General features: G+C 38.7%; 1 protein-coding gene across 1 annotated transcript in view; it reads left to right on the top strand.

Annotated features, from left to right (window-relative positions):
* The window catches only part of LOC113108317 (sperm-specific antigen 2 homolog), a 48575-nt gene that overhangs the window by 2181 nt on the left and 22553 nt on the right, over positions 1-23841 (top strand). The window contains exons 2-3 of the mRNA XM_026271280.1: positions 22424-22619; positions 23410-23452. Coding sequence (XP_026127065.1) covers positions 22466-22619; positions 23410-23452 — 197 coding nt within the window. The 5' untranslated portion in view covers positions 22424-22465. The remainder of the gene's footprint in view (positions 1-22423; positions 22620-23409; positions 23453-23841) is intronic.

Here is a 23841-nt window from a genome sequence, read left to right as displayed (position 1 = left end):
TATTGCCCGCCCATTTGTTGGTCTTTTCTCGTTGGTCTGAATGAAAATGCAAATTCATTCTTTACCACTAGTTATAAAATAACGGTTTCTCCGGTAACGGTGTACATAAAGTAGCACTGCGCTTACAAACGCTGCTTCATCAGGCATGATGAAATTAAAATGAGACCAATCTGACCAAAGGAGGGGTTTGGAAAAATGAATCATCGAGTGAATCGTTTGGGAGTTGTTGAGCAATTAAAAATAAATGAATATTAAAATACAATGAAAGTTTTTGGCATTTAAGTTTGACACTTAATTTTTGAACTGAAGCTTTAGTGCTTTTAACCATTGCCAGGACTTCCTAGTTAAGTTTAGTTTAGTGGCTCTCTAGTCTCCTTAAATGTTCATTCCACTGTCTCATGTTCGTGACTTTTATGTGAATATTAAAAGTAGGGCAGTTCTGTTCTATGCAAACATAAAAGCAGGAGTGCTGTCTTCTGGGTGTCTTCAGATAACACTGGTCAGGTGTAAACACAGCTGACGTGTGTGTGTGTGTGTGTGTGTGTGTGTGTGTGTGTGTGTGTAAAAGAGTGTGTTTGAGCAAACAAGAGATACTGATGTGTATTTGCAGAGATAACACGGCTGAATCCGTGTTGTCGCATGATTCACTGCATTCCTGCCACAGGGAGAGACCATGTTAACAAATTCTTAAAGGAAAAGTTCCTCCAAAAGAAAGAAAAAACATACCTCTGTAGATTTACAATTATAGGGATAGCCTGAAATTGAAGCCGTCATTCACTGGAAGAGCTCTGAAATCTCATTTGTGGTTCTGTTACTCAAACTCACTGCATTGCAATTAGTAACATTTCCATTTGAGTGAGCTATCTCTTTAACAAGAGAAATCAGCATTAGTGGTTGGAAAAGTAAGCCAAGTTTTTGTGTTAACAGGTCTCAAGTTGCTTCTCGTGGAATATGTGTCACGTTAACTAAACAAAAGGTGCGGCTCTGTTTTCCTAAGTACTGTTATTTACAGTGGGAAGTTAGATTATATTATAGTGAACAATTTCCATTTTGAAACGGTCACTGCAACTATATTGCATTTCCTTCCCAGATCTAGATGCCATCTAGTTTAGTTTGGCATAATGCCTGTTGTTTCAGATCCAAGGAACAATTTACAGCTATCAACTGAAATTTTCCCATATAAGACATGCAAAACTGTTGTTATGCGCCAACTGCTGATGCTGCTTTATCTTTACATGATGAAGAAGGAAGTCTGTAACACAGAACGAAAGCAGGTGAGAAGGTTTTCTGGTGCATTTTAGCAGCCGTCTGTCTCATGCTTTGCTTCACTTAAGAGAGCTATCTTACAAATAGTAAATGAGTCCTAGTAATAGTAAATGAGTCCTAAATTGTTTGTTTTTCCCTTTTCATAAAAACAAACCAATATGAATGCTATCAGGGGCTTTGTCCACAGGAAATGAATTCAGCTAGGGGCCTGAAACAGACCCGGCTTATTGAAACCTCAAGAGAAAGGCTTCAAAGATACATGAGGGAAATGACACTGTTGTGTTGTACAGTTTACATCACTCACTCAATAGTTGTTAGTAAGATGAGGGTTTGGTGAATAATTCATAAAGCCAAATGGTATGACTACAACACAGAATTCTTTTTCTTTTTGGATGTATTGAAATTGAAAGTTTGACAAGGTTTTTGTTTAATGGCCAGTCTGTCATAAGCCATGATTCGTCCACTTATGTTATTTCTAGTCAAATGTAGAAGGAGTGATATTCCTGTTTTGGGTAATTTTGCTATTCATATTTGAATGCTGTGTATAGAGGCTACCATACAGAAGTGTGAGAGCAAGGATACATTAAATTGCTCAGAATTGACAGTTAATACATTTATGATGTTCTAAAAGATTTTTATTCCAACTAAATGGTATTTCTTTGGACTTTCTATTCATTAAAGAACCTGAAAAAAAGTATCATGGCTTCCACACAAATATTAAGCTGTGAATGTTTACAATAAGATTACATTTGTTGTTGTCAGTTAATGTATTAACTAACCTGAACAAGCAATGAACAGTACATTTTATTATAGTATTTACTAATCTTTGTTAGTTTTAGTTAATGAAGATAGTCATTCATTGTTAGGTTCTGTCTAACTAATGTTAAGCACAACTTTTGATTTTAATAATGTATTAGATGTTGAAATTAACATTAAGATTAATAAATGCTGTAGAAGTATTATTCATTCTTAGTTCACGGTAACTAAAGTAGTTAACTAATATTAACTAATGAAACTTATTGTAAAGTGTAACCAATAGTTATGATCAAACATGTTTCTTAAGCACCTTTCTGAAGGATCATGTGACACTGAAGACTGAAGTAATGATGCTGATAATGTAGCTGTCCATCAAAGGGAAAAACTAACAAACATTTTATAGTTCATAATGGTTTATCTGCCAAATGTTAATCATATCAACTTTTCGTGGTATATACTGTATGTCCTCAGAGCTAGCCTAAGACACTTCACTCACAGTTTTCTATGTTGTTTAGATGACAGTCATCCTGACAGTTGAGACATTTCAGGAAAATGAGAGCTAGTTTACATGGTCTTAAAAGCTTTTAGCCCTTAGGGTAGTGCTTGCTAAAGCAAAACAGAGGATTTTATTTCCCTTTACTGTGGGAAAATCAGAGTAAAGCTTATTGCTTTTAAATGTGCTTACATTAAAGGGATAGTTTATCTGAAAATGAAAATTCTCTCACTATATAGTCAACCTTTTTGTCATTCAAAACCTGTGTGACTTAACTTCTTTGAAATTTATACAAGAAATGTTTGGAACACACTTTTTTTATTTACACATTAAATTTTTTGAACACATGTTTTTTTATTGTCCATACATTGACAGTCAATGGAGCTCAGTTTTGTGTGGACACAACTGATGACAGAATTTCATTCATGTGTAAACATTCGCATTAATGTAATTTAGGGCTGTAACAAACTATTATTTTGATAATCGATTAATCTGAAGATTATTAGTATGATGATTTGATGATTAATTCACTGATTAATCAGTAGTCTTTGATTATTCAGCCTTTGCAATTAGTTAAAATATTGTGTTATACATATTCTAACAAACAAATAAAGCTTTTGAAAATCATATTATTACAGTTATTATACAATTAATTATAAAAAATAAATGTATGTGGCACAAAATGAGATGACAAAGAAAATCTCTCATTCACCATTTAGTTGAAAAATGCACTGAATGACATCATTCTGACTGACATCTTTTGTGAGTCATATGGATATGAAACAAAATAGAGGTAAGTGATGACGAGCCCTTTATTTTGGATAAACTATTTTATTCAAGCACAACCTTCAGAACATAATCTCTCTTAAAATACCTTATAGGGTAATGATAATCAAAACCGTCCTGAGCTAGTTTCTGCAAACCAAACTTTCACTTTAATTAAATATAAAAAAAATATATTTTATCATTAGCTAGCTCTACACTGGAGATCTACTTTATAACAGAAAATCAGGTTGTAATTCTAACTGAAAGCGACACTGACTCTGTTTTTTTTTTTCATACTGTATTAATACTGTATTTTTATGTTTAATACTGTATTTAAGCTGAGTGATTTAAGGCTATATATTGTATAAATTACTATATAAATTAGTCAAGTCACCTTTATTTATATAGCGCATATAATGTATAATGTATTTAAACAAAATACATTGCGTCAAAGCAACTGAACAGCATTCATTAGCAAAACAGTGGGTCAATAATGCAAAATGACAGTTTAAAGTTAGTTCATCATTGAATTCAGTGATGTCATCTCTGTTCAGTTTAAATAGTGTCTGTGCATTTATTTGCAATCAAGTCAACGATATTGCTGTAGATGAAGTGACCCCAACTAAGCAAACCAGGCGACAGCGGCAAGGAACCGAAACTCCATCGGTGACAGAATGGATAAAAAAACCTTGGGAAAAACCAGACTCAGTTGGGGGGCCAATTCTCCTCTGACCAGACGAAACCAGTAGTTCAATTCCAGGCTGCAGGAAAGTCAGATTGTGCAGAAGAATCATCTGTTTCCTGTGGTCTTGTCCTGGTGGTCATCTGAGACAAGGTCTTTACAGGGGATCTGTATCTGGGGCTCCAGTTGTCCTGGTCTTCACTGTCTTTCAGGGATGTAGAGGTCCTTTCTAGGTTCTGATCCACCATCTGGTCTGGATATGTACTGGATCCGGGTGACTGCAGTGACCCTCTGTGAACCATTCAGGGCGTTATAAGTAATAAGCAATATTTTATAATCTATACGATGTTTGATAGGGAGCCAGTGCAGTGTTGACAGGACCGGGCTAATATGGTCATACTTCCTGGTTCTAGTAATTTTGGACTAGCTGTAGTTTGTTTACTAAGCGTGCAGAACAACCACTCAATAAAGCATTACAATAATCTAACCTTGAGGTCATAAATGCATAGATTAACATTTCTGCATTTTACATTGAGAGCATAGGCCGTAATTTAGATATATTTTTGAAATGGAAAAATGCAGTTTTACAAATGCTAGAAACGTGGCTTTCTAAGGAATAGAATGCGATCAAATAGCACACCTAGGTTCCTAACTGATGACGAAAAACTGACAGAGCAGCCATCAAGTTTTAGACAGTGTTCAATAGGGCTGCACGATGTGTCGTTTAAGCATCAATATCGCGATGTACGAATCCACGATAGTCACATCGCAGGATGTGCGATGTAGGCTGTCGTAGTTGATCTGTTATTCATTAACTGTACGGGCCAGCTGCTCCCCGGCCCTTGACGAATGTGATTCGTGGATTAATTGCACATCTTAACCATCATAGAGTGAAAGTTTATCATTGACAGGACTGAAAAACACATGCAAGTTTAACAGGGCAGAGAGAGAGAGCGCGAGAGAGACACAGAGAGCGTGCGCGAGAGAGACAGACAGAGAGAGAGAGAGAGAGAGAGAGAGAGAGCGCGAGCGAGCGCGAGAGAGAGAGAGAGAGAGAGAGAGACAGAGGGAGAGCATGCGCAAGAGAGAGAGAGTGAGCATGAGCGAGAGAGAGAGAGAGAGCGACCGCTGTCTTGCTCTCTCTCCCTCGTGCATATTAATCAATTGACACGATGGTGTCGATGTTTAAATCATTTAAAATGAGAATGTAAGTGTGCTCACACCATTTTTGTTTGTAAGAAAAAATCGCAATATATGTCGCAGAAAAATAAAATATCGCAATGTCATTTTTTCCCAATATCGTGCAGCCCTAGTGTTCAAGGTTATTACATGCAGAGTTTTTAGGTCCTATAATTAACCTCTGTTTTTTTTCTTCAGAATTTAGCAGTAAGAAATTACTCGTCATCCAGTTTTTTATATCGACTATGCATTCCATTAGTTTTTCAAATTGGTGTGTTTCACCAGGTTGCAAAAAAATAGAGTATCATCAGCATAACAGTGAAAGCTAACACCATGTTTCCTGATGATATCTCCCAAGGGTAACATATAAAGCGTGAAAAGTAGCGGCCCTAGTACTGAGCCTTGAGGTACTCCATACTGGACTTGTGATCAATATGTGATCAATATGTGATCGATATGATGCATCTTCTTTCACTGCTACAAACCTATGGTGGTCATATAAGTACGATTTAAACCATGCTAATGCACTTCCATTAATGCCAACAAAGTGTTCAAGTCGATGCAAAAAATGTTGTAGTCAATTGTGTCAAACGCAGCACTAAGATCCAATAGAACTAATAGAGAAATACAACCATGATAAGGTGATAAGAGCAGGTCATTTGTAACTCTAAGGACAGCAGTCTCAGTACTATGATATGGTCTAAATCCTGACTGGAAATCCTCACATATACCATTTTTCTCTAAGAAGGAATATAATTGTGAGGATACCACCTTTTCTAGTATCTTGGACAGAAAAGGGAGATTCGAGATTGGTCTATAATTAACTAGTTCTTTGGGGTCAAGTTGTGTTTTTTTTTATGAGAGGCTTAATAACAGCCAGTTTGAAGGTTTTGGGGTGTTACGTGTTAGAACGTAATTGTGGTGTTAAGTGTTAACCTGTGAGCAGTGTGTATTTTCTTGTGTCTCTCTCTCTTTCGCTCCCTGCTCATTAGAGCAACAGGTGCAGCTGCTAAGTGGGCGCAGCTGAAGCATGTCAACGTGTGGATATAAGCAGTGAGGATTGTCTGTTTGTCGAGCTCACCCTCCTGCTTCCTTGGTGTAGATCGTGTGTGGACGACTGCTGCTTAAAAGAACGGTGTTGTGTTAACCCCAAGAGAGCTGTGCTGTGTCCCAGTTTATGTAAAACTCCTGGTGAGGAGTTAGAACTGGTAGTGGTATTAGGCCGGTAACTGTATTGTTAAACTAACCATTGTTTGTTTAAAATAACCTGTGAGAGAGGTTTTTAGGCCTTTTTATTTCCTTTATAGTTTTCTCCTGTTTAATGGTCAGAAAGGGAGGTAAGGATTTGTATTTTATTTATTGTTTAATTCCAGGGAAGAGGACTTAAAACTTAGTTAGAGAACTCCCTTTTGTTTATTGTTTTGGCCATTTTGAAGCCCTCTCAGCTTAAGTTATTTCTCGAGTCTTATCCCAATGTAAACAAATAAATACCACTTTTCTTGACTTCTGGGTTGTGTGCCGGCGTGTTTGTGGAAGCAGGAGATTGAACTCCGGGCGGCACCCCTTTTCTTTGGTGTCGCTCTCGATGTGCGTGCATGTGGCACGTAACATAATGGGGGCTCGTCTTTAAATTCATAATTCTTCGATTACGGAAACAAAGGGAAAACCTCAAAGTCGGTGAGTAAGAATCTAATCTTACCATATATCAAAAATATTTTTGGTGGGGGAGGAAATATGGAGAGTGAGGTTGAAGCCTTTATTAGCTCTCCGTCTGTAGAGCAGTTAGATCGTTTTCAAAAAAAAGAGTTACTGCAAATTGCGGAGAGTCTTAAAATATCAGTTTCATCTTCGGCATTAAAAGCTGATGTCAGAAAAGAAATCCTGTCGGAGATGATTTCTCTTGGTAGGTTGCCTAAAGAATCTGTACCACCTGCACGTGAGTTTGATCCTGAGGTGGCACTAAAATTAAAAGAATTAGACTTGCAAATTAAGCGTCAAGAACATGAGACACGTTTGCTAGGGTTACGTGAACTAGAACTTGTTCGTTTAACGAAGCAGGAGGAACGTGCGCAGCCTGTTGTTGAGCCACAGGGGGGCCATGGGTTAAGTCAGTTTGATCCTACTCGTTACATGAAGCTCGTTCCCCAGTTTAGGGAAACGGAAGTAGATGCCTACTTTACAGCTTTTGAGAGGGTAGCTGGAAAACTGTGCTGGCCTAAAGATATGTGGGCGGTGATGTTACAGAGTAGCTTCGTGGGCAAAGCACAAGAGGTTTGCTCTGCTTTGCCCATTGAAGACTCTCTTGATTACGATGAAGTCAAAACAGCGGTTCTTAGAGCGTATGAACTCGTGCCAGAGGCGTACAGGCAGAAGTTCAGAAGTCATACGAAGACGTCTAGACAGACCTTTGTAGAATTCGCGCATGATAAAAAGGCAATGTTAGAGAAGTGGTGTATTGCGTCGGATGCTACAACGTTTGAACGCCTACAGGAATTAATATTATTGGAGGACTTCAAGGGTTGCCTCCCTGAAAATTTGGTGTTACATCTAAATGAACAGAAGGTTTCTACTTTGTCTGAAGCAGCAGTATTTGCTGATGAGTACGTGTTGACTCACCGTACTGTTTTTGCCTCGCCCTGTCCTAGTCAAAACATTAGAGCGTATACTGAGCGGAATTCTGCAGGTGTGCGTTCCCCAAAGTCTGATTCTCGTGCGAGAGTGCCTGGGGGAAGTATGTTTAGGCCCACCGATTCAAAACGCGCGTGCTTCTTCTGTCTTGATCCCAGTCATTTAATTGCAGACTGCAAGGCGTGGAAGCAAAAGAATGTGGCTGCTAAAGCTAAAGGAGTTGCACATTTAGTACTTGAACCACAGGTAGGAATGGCTGAGACTTTTTCACCTGGAACGGAGTTGTTTAAACCTTTCCTGATGAATGGTTCAGTTTCTATTTCTCCTGGAGACACGGCAAAACCTATTTCCATTCTGCGCGACACTGGTGCCGCCCACTCGTTTATTCTTGAAAACGTACTTCCACTATCTGCAGACACTTACACAGGGACTGATATATTGGTCCGTGGAATTGAGCTAGGGTGCATTAAAGTTCCTGTTCATTCTGTGTTCCTGAAGTCCGAGCTAGTCACTAGCTTAGTAAACGTGGGAGTATGTGTTAAGCTACCAGTTGAAGGTGTCAATTTCATCTTAGGGAATGATCTGGCCGGAGGCAATGTTTTCCCTTTTCCGTTAGTGTCTGAGTGTCCTACGAGAGATTCAGATGTGCTGGCTGTTTCTCCTCCTTTATTTCCAGCGTGTGCGGTAACGCGTGCACAGTCACAAAAATTTGCAGACACCGTTGATCTGTCTGACTCTTTTCTACTTAGTTCGAAACCAACAGAGTTGTCGTTGTCGGTGAATGACAATGTGTTTGAGACAAGCTCTGATGAGGGTAATCAAAGGCAAACTGCTACTATAGGACGAAAGCAGCTTAGTGCCGCACAAAAGTCAGACTCTACTTTGTCGCGCTGTATTGAATCCGCCGTAAAATCCAAAGATGAACTCGCTCATGTGAGGATGGGATATTATTGGGACGGGGAGGTATTAAGGCGCAAGTGGCTTCCAATATCTGGGGACAAGACTGACTTAGACCATGCCGACCAAATTGTTGTGCCAACCTGTTATCGTCCTGTAGTGCTCGACTTGGCTCACGATCACCAAATGGCAGGCCACTTTGGAGTCAATAAAACCTATAAGCGTGTTACGAAATATTTTTATTGGCCCGGAATAAAAGCCTGTGTCGTGAAATATTGCCGGTCCTGTCATGCGTGTCAGATTGCAGGAAAACCTAACCAGATTGTGCGCCCTGCGCCCCTACACCCAATTCCTGTGGTGGGGGAGCCGTTCGAAAGATTAATACTAGACTGTGTTGGCCCGCTCCCGAAATCGAAAAGCGGACATCAGTATGTTCTCACGCTGATGTGTGCAACCACTCGGTTTCCCGAGGCGGTCCCTCTTCGTAATATAAAAGCAAAGACTATTGCGAAAGAACTAATCAAATTCTGCTCTCTTTTTGGCTTACCTCGAGTAATTCAAACAGACCGTGGAACTAACTTTACATCGAAGCTTTTCAAGCAGGTGCTAAATAGAATTTCGGTGTCGCATCAGATGTCCAGTGCCTATCATCCGCAGTCTCAGGGAGCGTTGGAGCGGTTCCATCAAACGCTCAAAACCATGTTGCGTATCTACTGCGTTGAGGAGGGAAAAGACTGGGCTGACAGTTTGCCCTTGCTACTTTTCGCTGTGCGAGAAACCGTGCAAGACTCACTAGGCTTCAGCCCAGCGCAGTTAGTGTTTGGACACTCCGTTCGTGGCCCCCTCAGGCTTCTTAGTGAGCAAATGCTTGAGGAAGAGGTTGCACTTGTGCCAGTGGCGGAGTATGTTGATACTCTCCGTAAGAGGTTGAACCGCGCTTGTGTTCTCGCCAAGTCTAATCTAGCAGGTTCACAGGATGTTATGAAAGATTACTACGATCGCAAAAGTGTTGTCCGTTCGTTTGCTCCGGGTGAGTCGGTGCTGGCATTATTACCAGTTCCTGGGTCTCCTTTGCAATCCCAATTTACTGGTCCTTACGTTGTTGAGAAAAAACTGAGTGAAACTAACTATGTACTGAGAACACCAGATCGTAGGAAGAAAATGCGAATGTGTCACATTAATATGCTGAAGCCGTATCATGCTAGAGATCAAGTTGTAGCATCAGTTAAGGACGTGACGTTGGTGGCTCCTGTTCTCCAGAGCTCCGTAGAGGATGAAGTTGGAGTAAATATTCCAGGGCTGGGCGAAAGCTTGCAAAACTCGAACGTGCTCAACAATTTGCGTACCTTTCTTGGTCACTTACCAGATTACCAAAGAAAAAATATTACAGCATTGATTGACAGTTTTCCCAGTATTTTCTCTGATCTCCCGTCTTGTACTGATGTGTTGTTCCATGACATTGATGTTGGAGATGCGGCTCCTATTAAACAACATCCGTATAGAGTTAATCCTTATAAGCGTGGTATCATGAAAACTGAGGTTGAATACATGTTACGAAACAGTTTAGCAAAACCAAGTCAAAGCGCGTGGAGTTCGCCCTGCCTGTTGGTTCCTAAAAGTGATTCATCATTTCGATTCTGTACGGACTTCCGAAAGGTTAATTCAGTTACTAAACCTGACTGTTTTCCCCTTCCAAGAATAGATGATTGCATTGATAGAGTCGGACCAGCAAAGTTTGTTTCGAAGCTTGACCTGCTGAAGGGCTACTGGCAGGTGCCCCTTACTCCGCGCGCTTCTGAAATCTCAGCATTTGTCACACCAGACTACTTCTGTCAATATTCCGTGATGGCCTTCGGTATGCGGAACGCCCCGTCCACGTTCCAACGCCTAATGCAGTTGGTACTGCGTGATGTACAGAATTGTACTGCTTACCTTGATGATATTGTTGTGTATTCTTCCACGTGGGAAGAACATGTTGAATCATTACGTGAGGTATTCTCCCGACTAGCTGGTGCATCACTAACTGTGAACCTGACAAAATGCGAATTCGCCAAAGCCTACGTCACCTATCTTGGTAAACGTGTGGGTCAAGGTCAGGTTTGCCCAATAGATGCCAAGGTAGTGGCCATATCTGAATTTCCTACACCCACAAATAAACGCGAGTTACGCCGCTTCATCGGAATGGCTGGTTATTACCGGGGGTTTTGTCGCAATTTTGCCACTCTTATTGCACCCCTAACTGACCTTCTCCGACCGACATCAGGTTTTAACTGGACTCCTAATTGTGAACGTGCTTTCTCTGGAACAAAAGACCTATTGTGTAATGCCCCAGTCCTGGCCGCCCCTAACTTTGAACGGCCTTTCCAACTTGAGGTTGACGCGAGTATGGTAGGGGCAGGAGCTGTTCTTCTGCAGACGTCAGAAATGAACATCAAGAAACCTGTGTGTTATTTCTCGAAAAAGTTTAATCGCTGTCAATACAAGTATAGCACTATTGAAAAAGAGGCTCTCGCATTATTAATGGCATTGAAACATTTCGAGGTTTATCTGGGTGGGTCCGCGTTCCCTGTCAAAGTTTTTACGGACCATAATCCGTTGGTTTTTCTCAATCGCATGTACAATACAAACCAACGCTTAATGCGTTGGTCCCTTGCTCTTCAGGAGTTTAATTTGGAGATTGTCCATAAGCGCGGTACTGAAAATCTGATTGCTGATGCGCTATCCAGAGCGCACACTGCTGAAAATGCAGAGTAAGATAAAAGATCAATGTGATGTGGCCATTAATCTTTCGGGGAGGGGAGGAGTGTTACGTGTTAGAACGTAATTGTGGTGTTAAGTGTTAACCTGTGAGCAGTGTGTATTTTCTTGTGTCTCTCTCTCTTTCGCTCCCTGCTCATTAGAGCAACAGGTGCAGCTGCTAAGTGGGCGCAGCTGAAGCATGTCAACGTGTGGATATAAGCAGTGAGGATTGTCTGTTTGTCGAGCTCACCCTCCTGCTTCCTTGGTGTAGATCGTGTGTGGACGACTGCTGCTTAAAAGAACGGTGTTGTGTTAACCCCAAGAGAGCTGTGCTGTGTCCCAGTTTATGTAAAACTCCTGGTGAGGAGTTAGAACTGGTAGTGGTATTAGGCCGGTAACTGTATTGTTAAACTAACCATTGTTTGTTTAAAATAACCTGTGAGAGAGGTTTTTAGGCCTTTTTATTTCCTTTATAGTTTTCTCCTGTTTAATGGTCAGAAAGGGAGGTAAGGATTTGTATTTTATTTATTGTTTAATTCCAGGGAAGAGGACTTAAAACTTAGTTAGAGAACTCCCTTTTGTTTATTGTTTTGGCCATTTTGAAGCCCTCTCAGCTTAAGTTATTTCTCGAGTCTTATCCCAATGTAAACAAATAAATACCACTTTTCTTGACTTCTGGGTTGTGTGCCGGCGTGTTTGTGGAAGCAGGAGATTGAACTCCGGGCGGCACCCCTTTTCTTTGGTGTCGCTCTCGATGTGCGTGCATGTGGCACGTAACAGGGGACATATCTTAATAACAATGAGGAATTAATAATAGTCAGAATAAACGTGACTTCACTGGAGTACCCAACTGCAGAGTTTGTGCAAACATCCAAATATGTTTTATACTGCTGCTTTCACACCAAGGCCAGTTTTTGTTGTATTTATTATTGAGAAGAAAGCGTGCAGCATATGTTTACATAATCTTCCAAACGCCGCTCAGCAGCTTCAGGGTCCGTTCTGCGTTTGCTCTGAAGTGCTGTCTTCTCTTGAATTGCATCTAGGAGGGCTAAATTACAGTCTTTCACTACAGCGCCACACTGGTCAAACTGTGTTATTGCAGCCTAACATTACGTCATTTGAGATCAAACGACTACTCAACAACAAAAATATTTGTCAACAACGTAATATTTAGCCCCTAAAATGTGAGTTTTATCAAAGCAACCCTGTCAAAAAACTTATATTTTAAGCCCGGGAAGCAATTTTTTGGGGAACCTCCTGGAAATGCAAATGGGCTAGTTTTGGACTAGTTTTGAGAAGCAACTGGTCAGGATTTGTTGTGAAAACCTGGCAACCCTGATCTGAATGCATGTGCTGGAGATATGCTTCTAATTACAGGAGCGTCTTTGCTGATGAGATGTGCATAAAAATCGCATTCGATTTTTTTGCACAGCCTTATTATCTACAGTTTCCAGTGATGTTAAAAATTACTCCTCTAATCATGATTTAAAGTTTTATGATGACATTTAAGCTTTGACATTTGTTTTTTTGTTTTTCTCCCTTTCAAAGCTTGAAATTCATGTGAAAAAGCTGCCATTAAATATTCATTACTCGTACTTCTGGCAGTGCTCTAGGCGATTCTGCGTGGAGCGTCTAAGAGTAGCTGGAATGAAAAGCAGTGAGCTCATAAATCCATCAGGACTATGTGTTGAGATGTTTACAGTGCTGTTCTGAAGAAGCGTGGTAGTCTGATGGATCTCGCATTGGTTTATCTCATCAACTCCCTCCTATTGCTTTCCATATTTCTTTCATAATCAGATTCTTAGCCAAGGTCTAGTTGCCTGGGATTCCAGCCAGCCCTCCTCTGGGTCCCATGTCAGTGCTATTCATCACAAGGGTGTGTGTGTGCGTTTGTAATGTTATGAAAAAATAAAAGATTATTATTACTCACTTAAGCTTGACTCTGTGAGGTGCTGGAAGTCAGAGATTTCTACTGAAAGGTATGAAATTGGAGCCGCACCTGTTTCTGACTGAATCTCAGTGTCTGTTGTGCTAGCATGCTAACGGTAACACCCTGGGCGCTCCATATGTTTGTTTCACACTACGCAAATTGAAACCCTGGGAACCACTGACCTTGTTCAGGCTAATGATTAAACTGTTTTATCATAATGCTGGTACATGGTGTGTCTCTGTGGCTGGAACAGGCAGGCAATGAGGAGGCCCGGGCTTGTATAATCAGTTTTTTTTGTACGTTGCTTTTCTATTCTGCCTTTTTGGGTCATTGTTACAGTGCTACAGATCTGATACAGCTCTTAAATAAGGAAACAATTTGGCTTGGGAACTGAAATCTGTTTCTGTTATTTCATTTCTTTACTGTGTTTTACCAATTAAGTGTAATCTATCTCATAAGCAAATGACTCTTCTGAGCGGATTCTGTTTAAGTGAATCAATCTAGGACCATTCAATTATTAGTTTCAATCAAGTTGGTCAAACCTATTTTTTTTTTTTTTTTTCTGCAACTAAGCGTCTAATAAGATTTTGGTCGATCAAGCCTCTTCTGATTGACTAACGGTTAGTTGTATTATTGGCAGCCCTAGTCAAAACAGCTCTGGACTTGGTGCATGTCTTTACTTGCATCATGACCAACCCAAAATAATCCAAGGACTATTATTGTATTATGTGTACTAAAGTGGTATGACACTTGAATTAGAGTAGGTAATTGTTCACAGAATTTTGCTTAATTAAATACTTAACATTAAAATCCTTACCAGAAAATACAATTTCCTTTGAAATCAGCATATTAGAAATCATTCTAATATGCTGACTTGATGTTCAAGAAAACATTTCTTATTATTATCAACAATGAAAACAATTGCACTGCTTGATATTTTGGTGGAAACCGCAATGTATTTTTCTCAGGATTCTTTGATGAATAGAAAGTTCAAAAGAACAGCATTTAATAAAAAATATATATATATATGTATAACGTTATACCTAAATCTATTTACTGTCACTTTTGATCCGTTTAATGCATCCTTTCTGAAAAAAAGGAAAAAAACTATAAAATAAAAAGAAATACTAAAATAAAATCTTTTGAATTATACAATCAGTTATTGTTGAAGTAGGCTACTAAAAAAATCATTAAGGTACCTCAACTGTTAAGAAACAATGTCGTTTGGCTTCATTTTTGCTATAAGATGCATGATGGCAGTGGTTCACACACCTTGAGGTATGTTGTTTAAGGTCTAAGATAATTGAACTAGCTTCACTGCATTACAAGAACTGTGTTGATTGTGTAGGTTATGTTAGGTTATTATTAGGTTACATCATCAGCTCTCCAAACGCAGATGACGTCCCACATCTCCCCATCTCATTTCTTGGGTGGTAGAGTAGCTGTGACAGAATGTCCTGTTGCTTTTGCCACTTGTAAAGTATTAAGATCTGTCAAATGGTTTGTTTTACCCTTGCTCGCTTCCAAGCTCCAGGACACAGTGTCTGGAATACAAAGTGTGCCATAAAACACACATGGATAAAAAACAAACAAACAAAAAACAGTGTGAAGCAAGACTGAGGAACGCAAATCAGTGTTTTTTATCTGCCTCTTGCAATTAGAAACATATTTAGCATTAAACTAACTGGGAAAATGAGAAGGCCCAGATGGACTTAAGGGGAATAGTTTTGATAGCAATCTTAAAATGAGTGGGCTTTTGATGTTGACATTAAAATGTTGGTCCATCTGTTGCTTAGAAACTAGACAAATTAGGCAGATGCCTAATTTATTAGAACATACAAAGCTATGCAAGGTAAAATAAATGTTTATTAACCATTCGTTTGTTTACCTGTGCATCATACACAGTTATGCTAATTTGTTGGGTCGCCACATGTTTTCGAAAGTATAATGGAAATTTTCAGCAAAAACACTTAAGAATGGCTGTAATAACACATGCAATAACTGCATGATATGATTTTTTTTTTATGATTTTGTCTGCTTACACTGTAAAAAAAAAACTTTTATGAATTTGTGTGCAATTATAAAGGAAAGAATCCACCCCACCCCTCACAAAAAAAGCAATATTGCAGTTTATGAAAAAAAAAATGAAACGGTTAAATATTAACTAGTAAGCTATTCCATCAACATTTACTTTTAGCCTAATGTGGGCTATTGCAAGACTGAAGATGTTTTACATATATTACCTCTATATTTAAAAATATATAGTTCATTGTGCTTCACCATTTACAACACACATTGTGTGTGTGTGTGTGTGTGTGTGTGTGTGTGTGTGTGTGTGCACCAGAGAAACTTCCAGCTGTTCTGCTTCTTGACACACTGAGTTTGATAGTGTCTGAAATTATTGTCACAATCCTTCTTCTCACTTGCTGTCAAAGAAATGTAAGCAGAGAGGGGGAATTACCCAAAATGGCATTAAAGTAAATACTGTGTCACGTGTTCAAAACAAAAGCTTGTCACATTCTCAGAGGAGACTGATTTTTGGACTTCAGCCCTCGGGTGAACACTTGCATAACAAAGAGATGTTCCGAAGCATTTTCCCTTGATCTTTTTTTAAGCTGAAAGCAGCGAGGCAGTTTTAGGTTTAGGTCTGTTCTACGTATTTCCTGTCTGCGGTGCACAAGTGACACATACAATTTGGTGCCCATATCAACATGTTGTGGTATTCACACGGCATGTGAAAGACCAGAATCATACTCTATGCAACTACTGAAATGTTCTCTGTGCAATGTAATGTTCTTATCCTAAAAATTACATTTGAGCATCAGCAACTACCTCATTATACACATTGTATTACGATTTAGAATATTGTGAAACATCAGTGACATAATTGGATTGAGATTAACATTGGACCAGAAGTGTGGGAGAGAGTGTGAATCTGTGGTATCATTTTAAATCTCTCTCACTCTATTTAAAGCTGCAGTAGGTAACTTTTGTAAAAATATATTTTTTACATATTTGTTAAACCTGTCATTATGTCCTGACAGTAGAATATGAGACAGATAATCTGTGAAAAAATCAAGCTCCTCTGGCTCCTCCCAGTGGTCCTATTGCCATCAATCACTAGGGTGCACCTATAATAAGTGTTTATATTCAGACTATTTTAGATTGCTTCGGGGGTACCGCGGCGGAGTAACCCAGTACCTTTGTGATTCTTCATAGACATAAACAGAGAGAAGTAGTTCCGGCTACGATGTTCTTCTGCAAGACGCAAGCAGTTCTGTTTATTAACTGCTAGAGCGTCAAAAGATACCTACCGCAGCTTTAATGCTCATCTTGTCAGTAAAGCGGGTTCTGTAATCAGTGGTAAATCTCCATCACCTGCGCGCTTTCACATGGAGCAGCATTTACTACACAGAGCCGTTATTCACTGACAAGCTGCGCAAAAGCACATGTTTTGTGCATATCGTCAATGAACAACTGCTCTGTGTAGTATATGCTACTCCATAAAACTGCTGACTACAGAACCGGCTTTACTGACAAGATGCTCATTAAAAATCGCATTTTATTTGTCGTGCAGCCCTAGGTAGCTTCACTTTTGGCCAGTATTGCAGTATTATAGAAGTCTGTGATGCATCATTTTTCATACCAATAATTGATCTGTAAAATTTATCAAAGCAATAAATGATAAAATAAAAATAAATTATAAAAGTATCCTGAAGTAATGGTGCCTTATTCTAAAAGTATTCGTGATGTAGTTATATATGAACATTATCAGTTTAAAAATCCTGAGCTGGAGGAATATAGGGTTGTTTTGCTTTTGGCGTACCACAGGGCTCTATATTTAACCCTAAAATTTTGTCAACAGCAGCACATTCACACCCATAGGATTTATGGTACAGCTACAGAATAACCTTTTCTTTCTTAGATGCTGTGGTCTCTAAAACAATATCACAATGGAGGACTTCGTCAGAATGCCATGTTATTTCACAGGCTAGGCCTTGGGCTTGTGTTTGGAGCCAATACCAAAGGTCATTAAGGGTGGTAGTTCACCAAGACACTGGTGCTGGTTTCTACTGGATATTGTGTTTCTATATTTGGAAGAAAACATTACAGGTGTGGTTCGAAAAGAACAGCTTGCTGTGTAAGGCTTATCTTGTTCTGCTTTGAAGCTCATGACATCACTGCATGGATGCAAGATAACATTACTTTCAGGTCTCTGGCCATTCTTTCTTAAAACTAGCTGTGTTTTCCTCACTTGGATATTGTTTTCGCTGTAGATGTCTGTAAAATGATTAAGCTCCTTCTAAAGGTTAAATAGTACTGAGATTCATGGCTGTGCAGAGTTGCTAAAAGCAATTGGATTTCAGTATTTTTCAACATTTTGACTATGTATGATTAAAAATATTTTTAACATTTGGGCATTTGTTATGTCTGGAACCATCATTTCAACCAAATGGCCAACCATTTCAAATAGCCGCTAATCAAGGCATGCCCCCCCCCCCCATATTTAATAATTACTAGTTTGTCCATCCAATGGCTTCATGTATAACTCAGAATCACTAATACTTGTCTGTCTTGAACTTTCATGCTTGAGACATGGAATGATCTTGAAACTAGTCTGACTTTTTAAAGCATAAGAAAATCTTATGACATTGTGATATCCTGAGTATCCAAATGTATGTGTTTAAATATATATTTCCAGTGAACTCATCCTGATTATATTAAATAAATTGCCTGGTTCTTCTGAGAATCAGCCTGTTTGGACCGGATATGGTATTAAATCACTAGGTCTCTGTGTAAGAATGATGCATTAACTGTGGGATGTTTCTTAGGATGGACTTTGATGTTCTGTTGTTTGTGCCTTGTTTGTTTTGGAGCCCCAGTCCTGTTTTTGTTTGGGGCCTTGGGACGTGGGGACGGACACAACGAGCAACCGGTCAAATCTGGAATGAGATGTGGGAACTGGGACGTACTCACTTCAACAGAAAGAGGTCATAGCGGGAGCATGTGTGGGGTGCATGCAGCGTTTTAAAAATAGTCCGCGTTTTCAGCCAAACAAGCTTTTGTTGAAGGGTTTGAGAAGGAGGATATCGACAGAGTGTTTATTCTGTGGAATTGAGGGGGTCACTGATGTTCCTCACAGCTCTGACATCCAGCTATTCATCACAGACTCTATTGGTTTCCAATGTTTGAAGTGGTTCGTCTGCTTTAATGACAAAGGATCAGGGTTAAATACGTTTTTTTTCTTTTCTCATTTTAAAGTCTGTTCACTATTTATACATACATTGTCTTCTTCTTCTTCATATTATTATTATTATTATTATTATTATAAATGTATTGAATATAAAAATTACAGTTCTTTGGTTTCCTACAAAGCCATAGTATGAATGAAAAGTGGTCTGAGATGTTAAAAAGTGGTCTGAGATGTGTCCCCTACCAATATGGACCAACATGTGTACATATAGACTGCATTTTAAGGGGTCTATGTTTGGATCTTTTACTTAAGTGTTAAAGCATGGAGTCTGATAAGCAGACTAAATAATTGCATATGTTCTGCTTTCATCACCACAGAGAACGTAATTCTAAATGGAAGGTCTAGTTGTGATTAAACATTTCGAAGTCAAAAATTTTTAAATAGACAAATAAATTTAAAAGAAAATGCACAAATGAGTTGTTCACAATAAGATGCATTTAAAAATAGAAATTAAATTAAATTTATGCAACTTTTTTTTGCAGTTTTGTATCTCAGTCGAATGAATGCATACAGTGTATCTTATATAATGCAAGGTTCATAACAAAAACACAGCTGGATTGCTGGGAATATTGGGACATTGTGTTTACAGTTTGCTGCAAAGGTTTCCCCTAGTTAGCATTCTGCATCTGTTCTGTGATTGGTAGATGAGCGGCATGCTTGACGTTGCTTAGTAGCGCTTATTTATGTAAAGTCACTGCTTTCCTCATCCTCCTTCCTGAAGTCTCTATCCATTTAAAGCAGAGTATGTAACTCAGTCAGCACTGTTTACAAATCGCAGGTCCAAAATGGAGCGGAGAGCACAGGTCCTCCCGTGTTTATAGAATTAAACATCTACGCTGTCAGTGAAAGGGAATGGAAGGTGTTGCTCTCATATGACTGCTGTTACATGGCTTGTTGACAGACTTTCTTGTTGTCTGTTTATTGAATCAATAAACACGCTATTTAGGTTAGCATTTTGTTCTTTTTTGTTGGAGCAGCCATGTATCAAACTGGTAGTACGACTCATACTTACAGTATTTATTAGTATTTCAAGTCAGATATTAATGTTTTCTTTGAACTACATAAAAGATGTCAGTGGACACAGTGTTCTAGTTTGGATTGCTATAGCTAATCGACATTTGCTGATGTGATGCATAACTTACGGTTAACGTGACGTTATAGAGGGCCTATTTGTGTGGCAATGTAATTTATCATTGTGTGTTGCGAGTGAACAATTTGTTTTTAATGAGAAAACGGGTGTTTGAAACGGATTTTAGGGAGTCTACATTCTGGAGTACTACACGGTTTGCTTCCTGGAGTCCAAAAATAACAAACCTCTGATGGGATTTGAACTTGTGAACAGATATGCAGCTGAAACCTAGACTGTGTTTGCATTATTAGACTTATTTATCAAAACCTAGTAGACTATTCTACAATATTAGGACATGCCTCTATGGAATACCTGATTGTGACTGGTTGCTTCGCAGCATTTCTCCGTCAAATATTGTTGTAGAATGAATGTTAAAAAATGTTGTCGCTGTCAGATGATTTCCAGACATAACTGTGGTAGTTTGTTTCTTATGTATTGCTAATTTTATTTCTCAAATAATGAAAAAAGTCCACTCATTAATATTGTATTTTTTTTTTATATTTTAATAGATGCATATAATTAATAAAGAGGCGAATGTACGAAAAATAATTAGTTTTCACACATTTTCCACCCAATAAATATTTTAAAGCTTGACAAAAGTAGTAAAATGTATTTTAAAAAATGCCCCTGAAATGATAATGTATTATTGCTTTCCATGACATTTACAGATCTTTTAAAATTCGGCTGCCTCATATATGCATTTTTCAGGATGGTGGGATTTTTTTATTTTTATTTTAACGCTTGTTTGGTCTTATTTTGAGAACCATTGTTGTAGATTCTAATTCTGGAATGTGTATTCGTGTAGGTAGGCTATATTCCCCAATGTTGATGTGTTTCCTTATTATAGGCTTTGGTCATAAAATGTGGTGGTGTTTCTTGGTGGTTTACATTTGTCACACTTCAATGATCTGTCTGAAAATAGACAAATGCTATTAATAGTAGTGTGTGAATTGTGGGAGATCAGAATGCTGAATTTGGCCATCCCATTTGGTCAAGCTCATCTGTTCCTTCAAAAAGTGCCAGATCCCAAAACAGGAAATGACTCCGCACCAGCTTGTAATCTTTCAACTAAACAGACATTTCCTGCTCAACTTGTTTTTTGACTTTTCCTTTTTTACCATATATTCCAGTTAAGACCCAGCTTCGCCCCCATCTCTCTCTCCCTCCTCTTCAATCTCTTTCTTTGCTTCTTATGGACAAGAATCGTGTAATCTCTGTAGATGTTATTAGTTTCTCATGCTGGTTATTTGTTGTTGCTGTCTTCACTTGGCCTTGTCTCTTATTTGATTTTCCAGTAATTTCTGGAATCAATGTTCCATCTGTTTTTTTGTTCTTGCTAAGTGAAATGTATTTCTGTTGGACAGGCATAGGTTATTTATTTAGGTTATTTGTGTTATCACCACACACACACACACACACACACACACACACACACACACACACACACACACACACACACACACACACACATATATATATATATATATATATATATATATATATATATATATATATATATATATATATATATATATATAAATTTTAGCAAAATTTTTTGGATGATGACTATGCTATTTAAAGCTGCAGTGTCACATTTCTGCATGTCTAGCATCTATTATTGGACAAAAACATGCCACAGATAATTGCTTTTTTCAAGGAATAGTTTACCCAAAAAAGAAAATGCTGAAAATGTACTCACCCTTAGGCTATCAAAGACCAAAACATCTGAAAATAACATCACAATAATCACAAGTAATCCACACAGCTGGCATCTTTATGATGTTTTCAACTTAACTGTTGCTTCTGGCTAAAATACAAGTCATCTAGTCATATTATTGCTTGTCTGAATCAGGCAAGAGATATGCACAGATTAAACACTGTTTACAAGTTGTAAACAGTCCAAATTCCAAAACATTTCTAAAGAAATATGTTGTGGGCTTTGATGTGTGAGGACAACAGGTGATGGCCGTTTTTACTACAGGAAGCATTATTATTTTAGATCATGGATTCATATTTTGGCCAGACGTAACAGATTAAAGTTAAAATGCCTTAATGATGGAATTGTTTCTTTTTTGTTTAATTGATGGACCATGTGTGTTACTTGTTTGATGTTGTTGGACACTCACTTTGATGGCACCCATTCACTGCAGCGCAAGTGATGTAATGCTGCATTTCTCCAAATCATCTACAACTTTCACCACATTTTCATTTTTGGGTGCACTCTTCCTTTAACACTCCGCTTTTGTGATATGCATTACACTTACCCTAGATTGCAAATTCACATTAATTATCATGTAAAATAAGAATGTAGAAATTCATACAAATTTAAGCTAGTACATGTATATTATTATAGAGGTTTTGAATCAAGGCCATCTACTGTATGCTATGCACCTTGATTTTGGGAGTTCCGGGTGTATGTGTGATTGCAGACAGTGTGAAAAATGGTCTGTTACACATTTTGTTTTCACTCTTAAACTCATTTGCAGCTAATGCATTAAAGACATGCTGGCTCTTGCAGTTCTGTTCTTAAAGTGCTCAAATGAGCATAAGATGTGTACCATTTTGTTTAATGTGACTTCGTTCAGATTCTTACATATCTGCTTCATATGACACAAGACTATTCTATCAATCCCTCTGGAGACAAGGGGGATTGGCTATTGTTGTGTCATTCAGGTCTGACTCCGTCCCTTTTTGCTTCTCTGCAGGTGAACCGTCCTCCACTGTAGTATCCTGTCCAAGCTAAGGACATGGAGTGCGAGTCCCCCCCTGCCAGAGTCAAGAGGATGGCCTGGGCTCAGAGCCGAGGCTCCTGGCAGGCTTCTGAGTCTCAGGACCAGGGCGCAGAGGAGCCGCTGTCTGAACAGCCTATGGAGGATAAGACTTCGACAGCCTCAGAAACAGGTACAGTGCTTCTGTTAATGGTGTAATGCTTCAGATCTATTTGTTTCTGTACTAACAGACACTACATACTAGAGAATTTAACCAAGCAGCCATGTAGATTCAAAATATTTATTGCAAGAACTAAGATCAGTAGAAATGCTGCTAAAATACATACAGTGCAAGTTAAAAGGATTTATTTTAATTGTATGTGCTTTTAAATATAGCAATGCATACTAATAACCAGCAATATTTCTATTTTTATTACCATATATTTTTTTACTTAAGCATTTTTTGAACTAAAAAGAGGTAATTTGCCTATTATGGATTGTATTGTCTTTAAATGTCACTGCTTTTACCATACATTAAGCTTACAGATAACACTGCACTATAAAGATTAAGCAATAAAGTTGGCATGATATTTCTGTTTTCAGATGCAAACCGTACGGTTGTCATTTTGATCATTTATATCTGAGATTCCCAACTCGATGCTGGGATTTTGAGGGTTAGAAACTCTGTGGGAAGGTGTGCTGGAAGCTGTAATGCGGTTTTGAACACAGCAGGGAGAGATTTACTGAGGTCTGGCTGCTCGGCTTGGCATTTGATTCTCCATTCAAGTCACGATAAACCAATTAAGAACGAATAAAGGTTTCTGGAAAACGAAAGAATCGCGGACCACAGTGGTAGTTCAGAAAACCACTCCGTGTTAGTAGTCTCTGTTAGATTTGTTGTTTACTCTTTGCTCGTTTTTTGCTTTTAGGGAAATTAATTTGTTTATAACACGGAACATTTACTTGTCTTTTTTTCTCCTCAGGTCGTAAACCAAATCAAGTAGAGAACTGGCTCAGGACCTGCAGGTGAGTTAGCTAACAGACTCGCTGCTCATAAAATACAAATGCAAATGGTGTGAGAATGATCTGTGTACACGCCACAGTATGACGTGAATCGGTAAGCAAACAAAACGCTCAGATGCGGCAGAGAAAAGCACTCTGTCCGTTGTCTTTGGTGTCTCTGACAAGCAGTAAATTAGGGAGAATCGTGTGAATGGTTCAGAGGGTTCAGTCCTGGTTCTCTCAGAGTCAGGAAAGTCGTTACTTGTGAGGACTGACCATTGTTCTCTGTGCTGCCAGTGTTTTTTTTGGTGTTTTGTTTGAGTCCTTTGGGGCCCATTAATGCTAAAGTTTTCCTCTGAGAGTTTTTAGTCTTTCTCTCTGTACTGCCAGGCTGCTTTATTTTTTTTTAAGCT

This window comes from Carassius auratus, chromosome 9, assembly GCF_003368295.1.
Source record: "Carassius auratus strain Wakin chromosome 9, ASM336829v1, whole genome shotgun sequence".
NCBI lineage: Eukaryota > Metazoa > Chordata > Actinopteri > Cypriniformes > Cyprinidae > Carassius > Carassius auratus.
This window is presented reverse-complemented; position numbering and strand designations above follow the sequence as displayed.